This window comes from Hypomesus nipponensis, chromosome 14 (genome assembly GCF_054491055.1).
Source record: "Hypomesus nipponensis isolate SF chromosome 14, ASM5449105v1, whole genome shotgun sequence".
Taxonomy (NCBI): domain Eukaryota; kingdom Metazoa; phylum Chordata; class Actinopteri; order Osmeriformes; family Osmeridae; genus Hypomesus; species Hypomesus nipponensis.
The window spans coordinates 5,906,033-5,921,110 of NC_140374.1; the positions used below are offsets into that span (position 1 = coordinate 5,906,033).

General features: G+C 45.5%; 1 protein-coding gene across 1 annotated transcript in view; it reads right to left on the minus strand.

Moving 5' to 3' along the window:
• Positions 1-4,467: 4,467 nt before the first annotated feature.
• LOC146258413 (A disintegrin and metalloproteinase with thrombospondin motifs 20) overlaps positions 4,468-15,078 on the minus strand; it is a 75,978-nt gene continuing 65,367 nt past the window's right edge. The window contains exons 30-39 of the mRNA XM_084671494.1: positions 13,165-13,338; positions 11,079-11,249; positions 10,737-10,940; positions 10,452-10,581; positions 9,377-9,471; positions 9,194-9,288; positions 8,771-8,904; positions 7,195-7,286; positions 6,926-7,030; positions 4,468-6,630 (exon numbers count right to left, since the gene is read on the minus strand). Coding sequence (XP_084527620.1) covers positions 6,541-6,630; positions 6,926-7,030; positions 7,195-7,286; positions 8,771-8,904; positions 9,194-9,288; positions 9,377-9,471; positions 10,452-10,581; positions 10,737-10,940; positions 11,079-11,249; positions 13,165-13,338 — 1,290 coding nt within the window. The 3' untranslated portion in view covers positions 4,468-6,540. The remainder of the gene's footprint in view (positions 6,631-6,925; positions 7,031-7,194; positions 7,287-8,770; positions 8,905-9,193; positions 9,289-9,376; positions 9,472-10,451; positions 10,582-10,736; positions 10,941-11,078; positions 11,250-13,164; positions 13,339-15,078) is intronic.

Genomic DNA, 15,078 nt, shown 5'->3' on the forward strand with positions numbered 1-15,078 from the left:
ATCAACAGCATTAATACCCCCACATACTTTATTTGATGCTGCACTGCCATCTTGTGGCTTTAAGTGGATGCCCAAAACAATCTTAAAAACTGGAAGTTCAGATGTTCTGGAGTTTCATAAAATGTCAAATATGCTCTATATAATGTCAAGTACACACATTTACAGAATTGGGAGAGTTTATGGGATTTTTCAGGAAGTGAGATTATTTAAGTGAGATTGTCTATCTCATAACTGTTGGGAGTTGATTAATATGACTTTCCTACACTTTGAATCTTTTCATACGACATTCTACATCAGTAATCTACATTTTCAAACGTGGTCATATCTGATAAATCAAGAGAATGAAAACGCTCCCTCCCTGCCTCCCAGGACAGGGGTGTAATTACCTATTAATCCAATAGAGGGCAGTGTTAATCTAACTCTGGGGTCACTTCTGGAAAAGGAGGTACACTGTAAACTGCTAATCAAAAAGAAATGTGTCTATGTTCTTCAATATTTGGCTTCAGCAAAATCAATCCAGTCCTCAACTCGGCCACAGAAAAGGTTGTAGTGGATATGAACCAGAATACTAAATGATCTAGTTTGGACGATTCCTTAGAGTAGAACATTTCTCATGGCTAAAATCATCATTAGTGAGTAATGACTTTTATGAGGAGTGTCAGTGTGATGCTATGCATTCCAACCCAGCTATTAAATCTGTCTGGCATCGCCAAGGAAAACCCACCTGACTTCTTCGTAGTAGGCAGGAGAGTGAATGTCTGGACATCGAGCACAGCTTGACTCTACTGGAAAACCGCTTTGGGGATGTTTTTTGTTGTGACATAAACTTCTTCCATATCATTAGGTTACTGTAGATACCAGGGTAATAGGTATTTTTTCGTCCCACCTGGCACAGAATCAAAGTAAGTCTTCTGGGATGATTGTATCTGGATTCATTTAATGTACAAAGCGAACACTGTGCAACGAACCTTGGAGAAGTGGCCAGTATATAAACAGCTGACCTCACCGAAATGACTGCCCGTCATTACTTGGGCCTTGTATGTCTTTCTATGTGACATAATTAGTCCAAAACTATCATTTTGTTCTTCGACATAACAATTGAAAATGACCTCAGTCTCTGATTTGACCCAAACATTGCGTGAGTCACGTGTTGATCTGACAGCTCAAGCTGTGGGTCCAACACTTTGTTTTAGCAGGAAAAGAGCTAAAACGTTTTGTGTTTATGTGTTGCTGAGTAGAGCTGAACTCAACTCATGTTGTGGAAATGCAACCTGCACCAGTAAGTGGATCCACATGGACCCACAAGCCAGCGAACACAGGGGTCCAGCCTGACCCCCTGCCACTCAGTATTAGTGTGCTCTGTGGTGGAGCCACAGGAGATGTGGTAATCATGCACACATGAACCCATGCCACATCAAGCTGCCTTCATTCCCAACACTGTGGAGAAAGCTTGTACGATCGGTCATTCGAGTCCGGGTGTTTTTTTCTTTATTGTCAAAAATGCTAGTAAAGATTATGAATACAGTTTTTCTCAGTTGTTAACACACAAAAAATGCGCAAATCCCGCACAATTTGCACAACCTTCACAATTTGTACCAATTGCTCGACCCAATTTGGCACTACTTCACACTTTCTTATCTACATTATACTCTGACTTTCCTTGCTTACACTCTTATGTCAATTACACATCACCTTGTTGTCAAAACACTACACACAAAGTTTAGTTGTTGCACACACCTCAAGTATACATTCGGAGCTTCAACCTACAACACACAACTATTCAAATCTATACACTTTCAGGTCTGTTGAGCAATTTGCAATTAGGTCTGCAGCATAAAAGTGCCTTGAGCCTTTGTTTTGTTTGGTGAACAATGGAGAACTTTGAAGAGATCGACAACCAGAGAAGGAGAGGGGTAAGAGTGAGAGGAGGAAGAGGAAGAGGAGGACAAGAAGGAGTGGGACAAGGGGGAAGAGGAGTAGCAGGTAGAGGAGTAGGAGGAGAGAGAGAAGGAAGAAGAGGAGGTAGAGTAGGAGTAGGAGGACAAGGAGGAGGACAAGGAGGAGGAAGAGGAGGAGGGGGACAAGGGGGAGGAGGAAAACAAGGAGAAGAAGAAGAAGGACGAAGAGGAGAAATAAGGAGAACGGTCATCTCTAATGAGATTTGGGCAACTGTGGTAGACCGTGTGCTCAACCATGGTTTGAGCATGAAGGAGGCTGGCCAGAGGGTCCAACCAAATCTCAGCCTTGTGTACTGTAATACTGCATATCAATAGAATACAGTGTGCTCACAGTCTTTGTATTTTGCAGGACTGAAAGAGCACCACACCGTGGAGGAAGAAGACACACTTTCACAGCCAAACAGGAGACTGAAATTGTAAATATGGTTCTTGAGAACAACGCTATCACTCTCCGACAAATACAAACTTGGATCCTGGCTGACCATGCTACATTCAGAAACGTCCAGACCGTCAGCCTCTTTACATTGGACCGTATTCTTGCCATGCGGATGAAACAGGTGTACCGAGTCCCATTCAACCGGACCACAGACCGCATCAAGGAGTGTGGATGAGACCCTCTGGCCAGACAGGAACCAGAGGCATGATGCCTAATTTATTTTTGTGAAGGTAATGGGGGGGGGGGGGGGGGGGGGGGGAGGTGTTAGCAGGCCGGTTTACATGTAAATACTGTACTGTTTTCTGTGTGTACTGAAATAAAACTTTATTTTGCATATTTGCATGCAGTCATTGTCAGTCATAGGGTGTATTCCATTTCTATAATTTTGTTTTCATGGTATGTGTGTATCATTTGAAAATATGGCTGTGAGTGTGTGTACCAAATGAAAACACAATTTCCATTTTGTGAACAGCGCGATTTTCACGATTGGTTACACACATTTTCTGAATGCATACCTCATACTCTCAGAACTCTACACACAAATCAAAAACACACACAATGGTCAAAACCGCTCACTTCTACTGCAAAATTAAACTTTACATTCAAAACTATGTAATTTAATCTCAAAATTGTATTTTGTTTTAAAATGACACACACAAACCATCATATGAATAGACATTTATAAGAACCATTTGAACACTGATGTACTCAATGTAAAACACTATGATGAATGGAAAACACTTCTTCATTCATCATAGTGATTTAGGCATTTTTTTGTTCAGTGTTACACTTACTACAGACAGTACATGCATAAGTGTGATGCAAAATATTTGAGACTATTGTTTTTATACTCAGAACACACAAATACGCGGTAACAAATATATTAGATTTTTCCCACAAAAACAATGTAGACAGTGTACATCCCAACAAACACAAAGTTGCACATACAGTGGTCTACATTCAAAACATCAGAAGAATTTACTGTATACTGTATACAGTTACATTATTATTATTTTTCTTTGTATTTGCCGTAATGTTATGACGTTACCTTCTTGGACCATATTCATGATTTCAGTTTCCCGTTCAGGAGACAGTAGACTTTCCCGACCGCCTTGTGTTGGTAATCTTTCAGTTCTGCCAAACAAATAGTCAAATACTGTAAATATTGTGTAGGAATACAAAGTAGGAATACATTTCCCAAATACTTGAAATATACTTTATTTTTACAGTCCTACAGAACAGTCCACAGGCAATACTGTTCTACTGTACTCATTGAGTACTGTATTGATATGCAGTAAGCCTACTGCCATTTTGTAGTGAGAGTATATTTCTTACCTATTCTCATTTTGGAAAGTCTGGATGATGGATGCTACTGTGTACCTGCTCAAATTAGGCTGTACTCTTTGCCCAGCCTCCCTCATAGTTAGACCATGGTTGACCACATGATCAACCAAAGCGGCTCAGATGTCATCAGAGATTACGGTCCTTGGCCTTCCTCATCCTCGTCCTCCCCGTCCTCCTCCTCTTACTCTCACTCCTCTGGCTCTGCCTCTGCCTCTGTTTCCAATGTTGGCATCCATTACTCCAAAACAGAAGATCTAATCTTTTGCCCTTTTATGCTCAAGCTCTGATTGCTAATTGTAAAACTGTGTGACAGGTGTTTGCCCTTGCGATGAGTCAGTGTGCGTATTTGAATGGCAGTGTGTTCCTTCAGAAAACTAAAGATTTCTTCATGAAAATTGTGCCAAATGCAGAGAATTGTGTGTAGTATTTTGAAAAAAGTGTGTTGTGAAACTGCAATTTGAGTGTAAAGCAGGAATTGTGCTTGTAGTTTAGCAAAATTGAATCAGGGGGTTGGTGCATGAGTTACATGTTGTGGTCATTGTGTCTCAAGTACCAGTATTTGTGTGTAAACAATTGAGAAAAACTGTAAGAGATTTGATGGCAAAGAGTCATCTTGCAAAGGCAGTGTCAGGTTTAACATTTTGTGTGTGCAGTTTTGAGAAAACCGTTATTGTTTTGAGAAACGTGTGTTAACAATTGTGAAAAACTGTGAATGTATTGAAAAGCAGATTTTTTTTATTATTATTTCTTATTTTACAGTGTTAGTAATGGTAGCAGTGTTTACATTGTTGGTACATTTAGTGACAAACTCAAGAACCATTAAATTTCCACAGGCTAAATGCTGTACATATAAGGTAATATGATTCTTAACATCTTTGGATAATACATGGCAAAACAAGCACCTTTTTTGTTCAATATCAATGCCCATTTGATATTCAACACACAGTATACACTTCAAGTATGAATATTAACAAATACACATAAGTTACAAATCATAACTGTTATTTTTTTTAAGAAATCGAAAACAGGCTTACTTTTTTCTATGTAGCACATAGTGCATCAAGTAAAATTTCTGATACAGACCTCATAGTACAATTGTCTATCAAACAAGAATGATAGCCAAACGTTTTCTATCTCATTTAATTTTTTAAAGGGTTTTCATTCATTTCTTAAATTAAAAGTACCGGTAGCTGCATTGTGTGATATATAACAAAACAAATCTAATCTGCATCTAAGAAACTTTGGTTAAAGCTTAACAGAGTGATAGAATGTCAGGGTTTCCAGATCTGCTGTTATAGTTAGTGGTCATAATGAGGTCCATTTAGAAATAAAACTCCTTCAGGGTGGCCTTTTGGGCAGCATGCAAGGTTCATTTACAGTATATTAAGCTTGCATGTCAAACCTCTTCGGGTAAACAAAGTCTCAAGGCTGCTGCCCCCAGGTTCAGAGCCCATGCCAGTATCTAGGTTGAATACATCGTCATATATTGATCCTAGGCCAGTGTTTTCCTTCTAAAGATCAGAGGTAATTACAGTCATTCAAAGCACCATTCCAAGATCCTCATACAGATTAGTGGTTACACATGCTATAAACACATACCTTTCACAGCAACAAATAGTCAAACAGTGGCTTCTCCATTGGTAGTAGTCGTCATCGCTTAACATTGAACATATCTACATATCATTATGGAATAAATAGGTAATTAACAAATATTTTACAACATGCTGAAACATATCACAGGATTATGGGTGCTTCGAGAGATTTACAGGGACCTCACCAATCTAGCAGAGAAGAGGAGGGTTGAGATTCCACCTGAGCCCAGACTACAGTTTAACAGAGATGAGAACATGAGTTGACCTTGTTACGTAAAAAAAAAAAAATCTACTGCGATAAAAAAAACAAAAACAATACAACACGATTGCTTCCCCTCGGGCAGATCCGTACCACTCTTGGTGTGGAATGGGGCTTCTCTTGACATGCTGAGAGATCAGTGTAGCAGCATGATGTCAGTCAGTAGTCATTGGGGTGTAAAGAGTTTTCAGTAGCGTTAGGCAACGGAGGGCTCAGGGACATTGACTTCTACGTTGACCTTTAAGGTAAGGCAGGTCGGAAGGACGTACGTAGGAACATGCACGCGGACAGCACACGAACGCTAACAAAGTCTGCTAACTATCTCTTTCCCTAATATCTCGAGTTTAGAACCCATGTCTGGAACAATCATGTGATCTGCAGCTTATTCAAGAGGAGTCTCAACCCCAACGAAACGAGTCAAATGTTCTCAATCACTGAGACATATCTCATTCAGGTTTAGAACAGGCTTCCCTGTGTGTAATGCAATGCAATGGTGTTTGTCATTTCACAGATAACTATTATATAACTTTGCCTGAACAGTGTCTGTCTCCAAGGCATTGAACAGTTTCATGTGCAGTTGATTTCCTAGTCTAATACCATTAATATTGTGTCCCTTTGTGTAAAACTGAACTTGGCTAAAATACTTGACAGGATCTGAAAGAGTCTGTTTTTCATAATCCTGATATGGGGATGTGTTTGGTAACCATTACAAACATCATCGACGATGGACAAAAGGGAGTTGGCTCGTCTTCAGAGATAGCAGGTCTGCCCACAGCGCACGGCATCTTCTAGCTGTTCCTTTGTTGCCAAGAGTGCAAGGACAGCTGTGATAGGACGATGAGAGGGCCACAGAACATTCCCAGATGAAGGACACAGGATGCTTAGAAGTACTGCTGTGTGGACTCTTGATGTTGTTGTTAGTCCTGTTGCCTTGATGTTGGTGTTTGGCCCTCACAGGACACGGACCAGAAGTCCATTGTGAGAATGGGGAATGCACTTCCCACAGAATCCACCACAGCGTCCGTAGATTCTAGCACCATCCTACACACACACATGGATGCACGCACACACACACACACACACACACAGACACGCGCGGAAACAAGAGGGGAATGGAGTGGGTCAGAACATTCCATAGATAGCATGGTGTTTGCGTGAACACAAATGTCTCCTCTGTGAATCTGATGTAAATATGACAAATGCCAATTATTTGATCCTTTCTTTCTTTCTTACGAATCAACATATGCATACAGGACAATTTGATATCCCATAAAAGATGTTTATAGTTCATTAAGTGTTTTCAAGAATTCGTGGTGAGGATCACTGCCAAGCTCACCTCTGATCTGTGGACTTTGACTGATACATAGTTGCCTTGGGACGTCCATTTCGTCGACTCGGCCACCTTCAGACCCGTTCCTATGAGGTTGATACTGAACTGGCCCTGTCGATGCACCACAACCATTACACTGGACTGACCTCGACACATTCACAGTGTCAATCACAGACAGCGAATGGACTCAATGGATACGGGGGAACATTCCGAATGTTTGATGTCGAGCTCGCGTCGAGAGTTATGACTCGGGGTTTCTACAGTGTGTGACTTACCTGAGGACACTTGGCTGCACTGTAGCAGTCTCCTGCCGTCGCAAAGGGCACAGGCCGCCCCAGCAGAGTCTGGGAGAACTGAAGGTCTGTGACTGGGACACCAACACATACGTTTTACTCGCCATTCATTCAGCCGACACTTTTATCCACAGTGACATTTGGTCCAAATAGTGCATGTAGAAAGTTCATCTGAAGACGGAGGATCAGCAGTGCTTAGTTCTAATAGTTGTTTGGTGGTCAGAGTCCAGAGACAATCTGTCTTCACAGGTCACATTGTAAGGTTACCACATAGACACAGGCAGCACACAGGCAGCACACACGCAGCATACACATAGCACACAGGCGTAGTTTCTCGTGTTAGACATGAATAAAACACAAAAATCGATATTCTGTAAAAAACTGGAAGTTCCCCAATCCTTAAATGGAGACGCAAGCTCCTCTGTGGTGTTTCTCCTAATTTGTCACGCATTACAGCCACTAACCGCGCTCCTCGTTCTGTCACTCCTCCATCTCTTCTTCCCTCCCTCCCTTCTTCCTGCCATCCAACATGGCGGCAAAGTTCATGAGAAATGCAACACACGCAATAGCCGCGCCGCTCCATAATCTTCCCTTCATCTTGAACTCATTATTCTCTCTCCTTTTTTCTCTTTCTTGTCAAGCCGCCCCAAGTCCAAATGAGTAACATGCAGAGGCTGGGCCCTGTATAATGGGAACATATGCTGTCAGAAACCAGCACTAGAACCAGAACCAGACCAGGATGAGGACCAGAACCGGGACTAAGACCAGGACCAGGACTAAGACCAGGCTAGAGGCAGGATCAGGCCCAGGCCCAGACCTACAACCAGGACGAGAATCATGACTACGACCAGGAGCAGAACCGGAACCAGAACCACCCAGACCAGAACCAGGACCAGGCAGAGGATGTGGATGGGATGAGAGGACAGCACGGGTCCAGTGGGGGGCAGGGAAAGGCTCTCTCCAGCCCCACAGACAGTTCCCACTAATCCTGACCAGGCCACATGTGCTCGCTAATAGGAGACATGCTCAACAGGAGAGGGGCTGATTCTTGTAATGAGCAACGGAATATGGCCTGGAGATGTCTATATGTGTGGGAGTGTGTGTGTGTGTGTGTAGAAAAAGGGATAAGCAATGTCTTCTTCTCGTTATAACTGAGAGTGTATATGTGTGCATACACTTGGGTCTGCCTGTGTGTGGCCTAGTTTAACTCAAGAACCCATGACGTGACCCAGGCCTTGTAAATGGTCTTAATCCTGATTTTAAGGGAGTGTGGCGAAAGACTGTGAAAATCGAATTCGGACTGCAACAGCGCCTGTTTGACCGAACCATTAGCCGCATGCCAAAGGAGGGGCGAGGGTTGAGAGGAGAGGGGGACGGGCAAGAGGAGGGGGCGAGGGGCGGGGGCGAGGGGCGAGAGACGAGGGGGGTAAAACAACAATGATGTGTGTGGTCTCGTATGGAGGGCTAAATGTGTAAAAACGATTTAATTTGGGCACATTTAGTCCTCCATAGTCTCGTAGCAAAGGAATCGTTGGCCGGCGGCACAGTCGTTACTCACTCGTGATCCTCAGCGTAGAGATGTCCAGACGGACCTTGTGGAAGAGGGTGTATCCTGCCGCGGAGTAGTCGTTCCTACAGTGGCAGTCCGGCCTCCTACTGCCATTGAACGGGCATTCAAAAGGATTCAGCAGCCTGAAAGAAAAAGGATTGTTACACACGAAATAGTGAATTACTCAAGTGTTTAAGGAATGACTCTAAGACACATTATGCAGGTAAACAGATTTGAGGGCTTTATATTCTGTATACCCAAACAGTTCACAGCTTTTTCAAAAACAGTTACTAGTACTGGCACACTGACAGAGAGTACAATCACGCTTTTGTAAAGTATCGTGGAAATGGTGCTTATAGAAAGTACAGCCGAAAATCAAGAATCAGCAGTGCAAAAGTATTTCGGTGGTCCGTTTCCCCTAAAAACAGCCACCTGTGACCGTAGACTTCTGAGTAGTTGTCCGTCTGACCGCTGCGCAGGGTCACGTACTCCTTAGGGAAATCAGTCTGCATTTCAGCACAGTAAATCTAGGAGCAAAGAACACATAAGGTCTGACCATGTCAGCGAGGCAGAGTGATGAGGTGTGTGCACAGGGGTCAGACACAGCATACAAACCTGCAGGATCCTGGACCTGACTTTGAGATAGTACTCTCCATCCATCCTGACCCCCAGTTTCACCTGCACATCTTGGCAGGACGCGAACAACTGGCCTGGGGGTAGAGGAGAAGACAAAGGTAGTACTCGGGACTACAGCAGAACCGTGTGAGGAACTGCCAGACTTTAAATCAAGTGAATGGGAAGTCTTTACATTAAACTAACCAGGCGCTTTTTAAAACCCTTTAATGGTGCTGCATGACTGACCATGACAGATTTCACGCTGTGCTGAGACACAGTTCATGAAAGCATAACTGCAGGGTGCAGTCATGGAAGTGTTGACGCAGCCATAAACAAAAACATCCATGTTTAATAAATGGCACGCAAAAAAACAAGGAAATCTCTCTTTATACTATCGCGCGTTAGTTTCCAAAGTGCGAGGAGGCCAGCTAGTTCTGTTTAGCTGATTAGCCTTAATTCTTGACCGCTGAACTGGCTGTCAAGCGAGCATATCCATTTCATTTCACCAGTGCCTGACTTGGCAGGAGCATAACTGCGGCATGACACCCTAGAACAATTCTGGGCCTGTGTCTAAACATCTCAAATGTGGGGAATGAACCTGCAAACCTTGGCACTGAGCCGGTTCAGCTCGCAGGGTCAGAAGTAAGGCTGCCTTGGCCCGGGGCACAGTCTGACAGGCCTTGTCAGTGTGCCTGCAGGTATACTTACTCAGTTTATTGTAAAAAAAATGAAATACATCTCTGAGTGAGGCGTTCCGAAATAGTTAACGGTCTTCCTGATGTGTTCAAATAAAGCAATAAGTGGTCCCACGGTAAACACAATCAGATATGGAGCTGGCAGTTGTATACGCCGCAGACAATTTAATACTATTACTGCGCACATTCCTTACTGGCACCGAGCGCAACATGGATCAGACAAAATTGGCAAGGAACTTAAAACCTAAGCTGTGTGCTTTAAAGCACACCAGTTATGAGTCTGCCTTCTGCAACTCATTGCAGCGTTCCAGAGGGAATAGGGCAGATTGAGAGGAATGGAAGGCGTTTGCGAGGGAGGGGCTGTGACGGCCGGGACTCACACTCTCGTTCTCGGCAGGAGGCCTGCGTCTCGGGCCTCTCAGCTGGACGGCAGTGTTTGGACGGTTGGCCTTTGGAGGTCAGACACTCCACCCCGCGCTCCATCGCCCCCGCGCCACACGTCTGGGAACACTGTGACACACGCGAGGATACCGCTAGTAACGAGAACATCTGCTGCACGTTACAAACACACATCCTGCATACACGCGCACGCGAGGAGGCGTGGACACACACAAACACATGTACAATCGACGCGCACACACGCACACGCGCATACATACACACACCTTGCTCCACTGTCCGACCTTCCAGTAGGCGTCGTGCGGGCAGTCCCGGAGGAGGCACTGTCTGGTGCCTGGGGGGTGGGGCTCGGGGCAGTGAGCGCTGACCAAGGGCTGGTTCTCATAGGAGGGGATCCCAGCGCGGGGGGAGAGCGTCGCGGAGCAGGACACCATGCGCTGCTGGTAGCCCACACCACAGCTGGCAGAGCACTGTCGCATGCACACAGCCCATTCACAAACACTCGTTGACTCATTTGCCGCTGATCAGAGGATGATCGAGCGTCCTTTTCAATTCATCCTATCCGCAGTTGAAATGTGCACCTTCTGATCCTCCTCTCGCCGTCTTACCTGGGACCACTCCCCCGTCCTCCAAATGTATTGACAAGGGTCTGTGCTGCAGGCCTGCAGCGGGCTGGGCTGAGAAGAAGCCGCACACAGGCTGTTCTGGACCGGGCTCCCCGACGCCCCCGAACACACCACCTCCCTGCTCCTCACGCCCTCGCCACAGGTGGCGTTGCACTGCAGGGACAGGAGGATGAAAAGGATCAAGTGTTATCGTCATATATATCATCATCATGCCACACTGAAATGCTACGGTTCAAGTGGTGTTGCATGTTGAGAAGGGTAATGCCTCGAGGTGGCCAGAGGGGGCAGTGTGGTACAGCAGCTAGCACACATGCCCCAAGGGAGTGCTGCCAGGTTAGCCATGAGGCTTTGATGTTCCAGATTGCTGCATCTTAATCTTCCTAAAACAAACTTTGCACCCACAAAGACATGTGTATAGACTATTTCAGAGCATAAACCAGCAAAGTAAAATGTCATATTGGCTCTCAAGGTATATATATACATACCTGAGGTCAAAAGTGAAGACAGGTATAACAGTGGTCAAACAAAGTCATACCAAATACTCGATAAACAAACTTTGACCAGTTCATAAAACGCTGCCTGTGGAATGCTGAGAAGATATCTAGGCCAAACTGAAAGAGAGTCACACCAAGAGAGGGAAAGAATAGCGAGAGAGAAAAAGAAGAAGCCAGCTGTCAGCAGAATGCATATTGTAGCAACACAGCCAGGTTTTGAGTGTGTTTGAGTGTGTGTGAGTGTGTGTGGGTGTGCATGTACAAGCATTCCTACACTGGGGGAGGCAGCACCAAGTCCTTACATGGTGTTCATCTTCTGTGTCCTCAACTTTAGACCACAAAGACTTCATGAAAGAAAGAACTGTCTTTGAAAAAAGTCCGACACCTCTCTGTGCCCACACAGTCTCTCTCAGTACCGCCCACTACCTCTCTGCGACACAAAAGGGACGATATGGATCAGTGCTTTGAGGCCGGGATGAGATCTATCACAGACTGATGGCTATCACCAAGGCCCTTGTGTCTATCCCAGAGGGGCCTCCTCAGGAAACCACACAGCTGTCCTTCCTTCCCTCTCTCTCTCTCTCTCTCTCTCCCTCTCTCTATCTCTCTCTCTCTCTCTCTCTCTCTCTCTCTCTCTCTCTCTCCCTCTCCCTCTCCCTCTCCCTCTCCCTCTCTCTCTCTCTCTCTCTCTCTCTATGTCTCTCTCTCTCTCTCCCTCTCCCTCTCCCTCTCCCTCTCCCTCTCCCTCTCTCTCTCTCTCTCTCTCTCTCTCTCTCTCTCTCTCTCTCTCTCCTGCTCTGTCTCTCTTGCCAACAACAACGCTAGGTGATTTACTGTCTGCCTTGCACACAAACACCATGACCACTATTGATTAAACACATATGCTGGTCTAACCAAGTTCTGCCCACTAATGAGTGTATGAAACTGTCAGCCAAGATACGAAATTTAGAATTTTATTATTTCGTAAGAAGATAGGGGTTTGGTGGAATAGCGTGCGTTGAAATTGATTAAGTGCCAGTATTGTGGGCTGCTTCACTTTGTCAAAATGTCCTCACCTCTTGGTTAGTCTGCAATTGTGTGTGTTGAGTGAAGTTTACATTTGCTTTTGGCTTAAGTACAAAACTGAAAAAAAGGTTCTCTAGAAAACAACCTGGAAATAGAGAGACCCTGAGAGAGAGAGAGAGAGAGAGAGAGAGAGAGAGAGAGAGAGAGAGAGAGAAAGAGAGAGAGAGAGAGAGAGAAAGGGTGAGAGAGAGAGAAGGGTGAGAGAGAGAGAAGGGTTGAGAGTGAAAATAAGAGAGAAAGAGAAAAGTCAGGGTAATAGGGGGAGCGAGTGAGAGAAAAAGTAAGGGAGTGATCCTGAGAGAGAGAGAGAGACAGAGAGAGATAGAGAGAGAGAGAAAGAGAGAGACACAGAGAGAGAGAGAGAGAGAGAGAGAGAGAGAGAGAGAGAGAGAGAGAGAGAGAAAGAGAGGAAGAAAGAGAGGAAGAAAGAAAGTCAGGGCAAGAGGGAAAGGAAGCAAAAAAGAGAGACAACGAGAAAGAGAAACATACAGTAGAGAGAGAATACTTACATCTTGCCACTCGCCAGCCACCCAGGTGTAAGAGATGCAGTGAGCCAGCTGGCACGTCTGGGTGCTGGCAGGACGAGAGAGAGGATCACACAACTCCTCACTGACCCGGCCTGCACGCTTCAGCCTGCAATACACATCTCTGTTCTGGGTGCCCACTCCACAGGTGACAGAGCACTACACACACACACACACACATACACACACACATACACAAACATCAGAATAATTTGCATACTAGAGCGGTATAATAGCTACATCAGAGATTTTGCATTTTTTTCCCTCCCTCCCTCCCTCCCTCCCTCCCTCCCTCCCTCCCTCCCTCCCTCCCTCCCTCCCTCCCTCCCTCCCTCCCTCCCTCCCTCCCTCCCTACCTCCCTCCCTCCCTCCCTAACCCTTCCAAATGTGTTGAAAGGTCACTTTTTCACTTTTCCGTCAATTAAGTGAGCATCATAAACTATGCATTGAATTAGGTTTTCAATCCATATGTTTGGAAGAAGAACAAAGTCAATTTTGGAAATCTGAACTTGGATAATCAAGAGAAGCAGATCTCCTATTTCTAATAGACCGAATTGTTCGAAAGGAATGTATTGTCTTGTGTTCTTCCAATGACAGGTTTGGCTTCAGAAACCTGATTCTAATCTTTTTCCTTGAGACTTCTTCTTTCTATCTACATTATGCAGGCTGTTGAATGTTCAGCTCCCTAATCTGCTGTGCTTCCCCCGACCCCCAGTGACCAGGCCAGGGATAAGGCAGAGACCAGCCTTATAAAACCAGCTAATAGAGAGGTGGGAGGCAGACCCACGCTGGTGTGGACCTATCAGTGGGGATAGTAGCCACCACACCACTCTCCTCACTACCCCCTCAACACCCTCTCCTCTCCTCACCCCCCCTCCCTCCTCACCCCCCCTCCCTCCTTACCCCCCTCCTTCTCTACCTCCTCACCCCCAGTCCAAGGCAGTCGAGAGTGAATGAGTGGCTTCTGAAAAGCCCAAACGGTTGGTGCTGAGGTTTCCAAAGTTGTCACAGGCATGCATGTTAAGATATAAAACATGTCTTTATGCTCTAGTTGTGGATTTCATGGTTTCTGGTGGTATGTGGAGGGAGATGATTGCTTCCAGACACCAACAGGGGAGAGTGAGAGACGGAATGAGGCCCTTGGGGTCTGGGAAGTGGCAGTGGTCTCATAGAGAAAGACAGAGATAGGCTCACTCTGAACCTAATGGGGTTTCACAACTTTCCAGCAGGACTGTGGATTTGTGAGTGTGCACTAAGGACCTGAGTAACTGCTGACTGTATATCCTCTGAATTAATGAATTAATGACCTATATATTCGTATTATTAAAACATTACGGTTTCAATAGATAACTTGATTATCCAAGTTATTATTTGACTGCCTTGGTCCAAGCAACTTGGTTGTTTGAGTTATTTTGCTTAATGTACTCTGTTCATGGTCTCTTGACAGCTTGCTTATTCCGTGTTCCTGGAAAGACGTTAGCTGTTCCATGGAGCCTGTCAGAGCAGGACAAACCTCCTCTTCACCCCCCCCCCCTCTCCCCCTCCCCCCCCCTCCCTCCCTCCCTCCCTCCCTCCCTCCCTCCCTCCCTCCCTCCCTCCCTCCCTCCCTCCCTCCCTCCCTCCCTCCCTCCCTCCCTCCCTCCCTCCCTCCCTCCCTCCCTCCCTTCACCTACTCCCTCTCTCTAGCCTTGTGTTAAATTTGGATTCATGGCTTGCCCTGTCCTGGCCTCCCTGGATGTGCCTGCACTGGCGTGACTCTGGGCCATAAGTGTGTCACACTCCTGTTTGCGGGTGGCAGATTTCAGTACTGTGTAGTTGGCTCCACCAGAACTCTGATTCCCCCCCCCCGCCCCCCAACCCCAGTGGTTCTCCCTTGCCTGGCCTTTGCAACCTTGACAG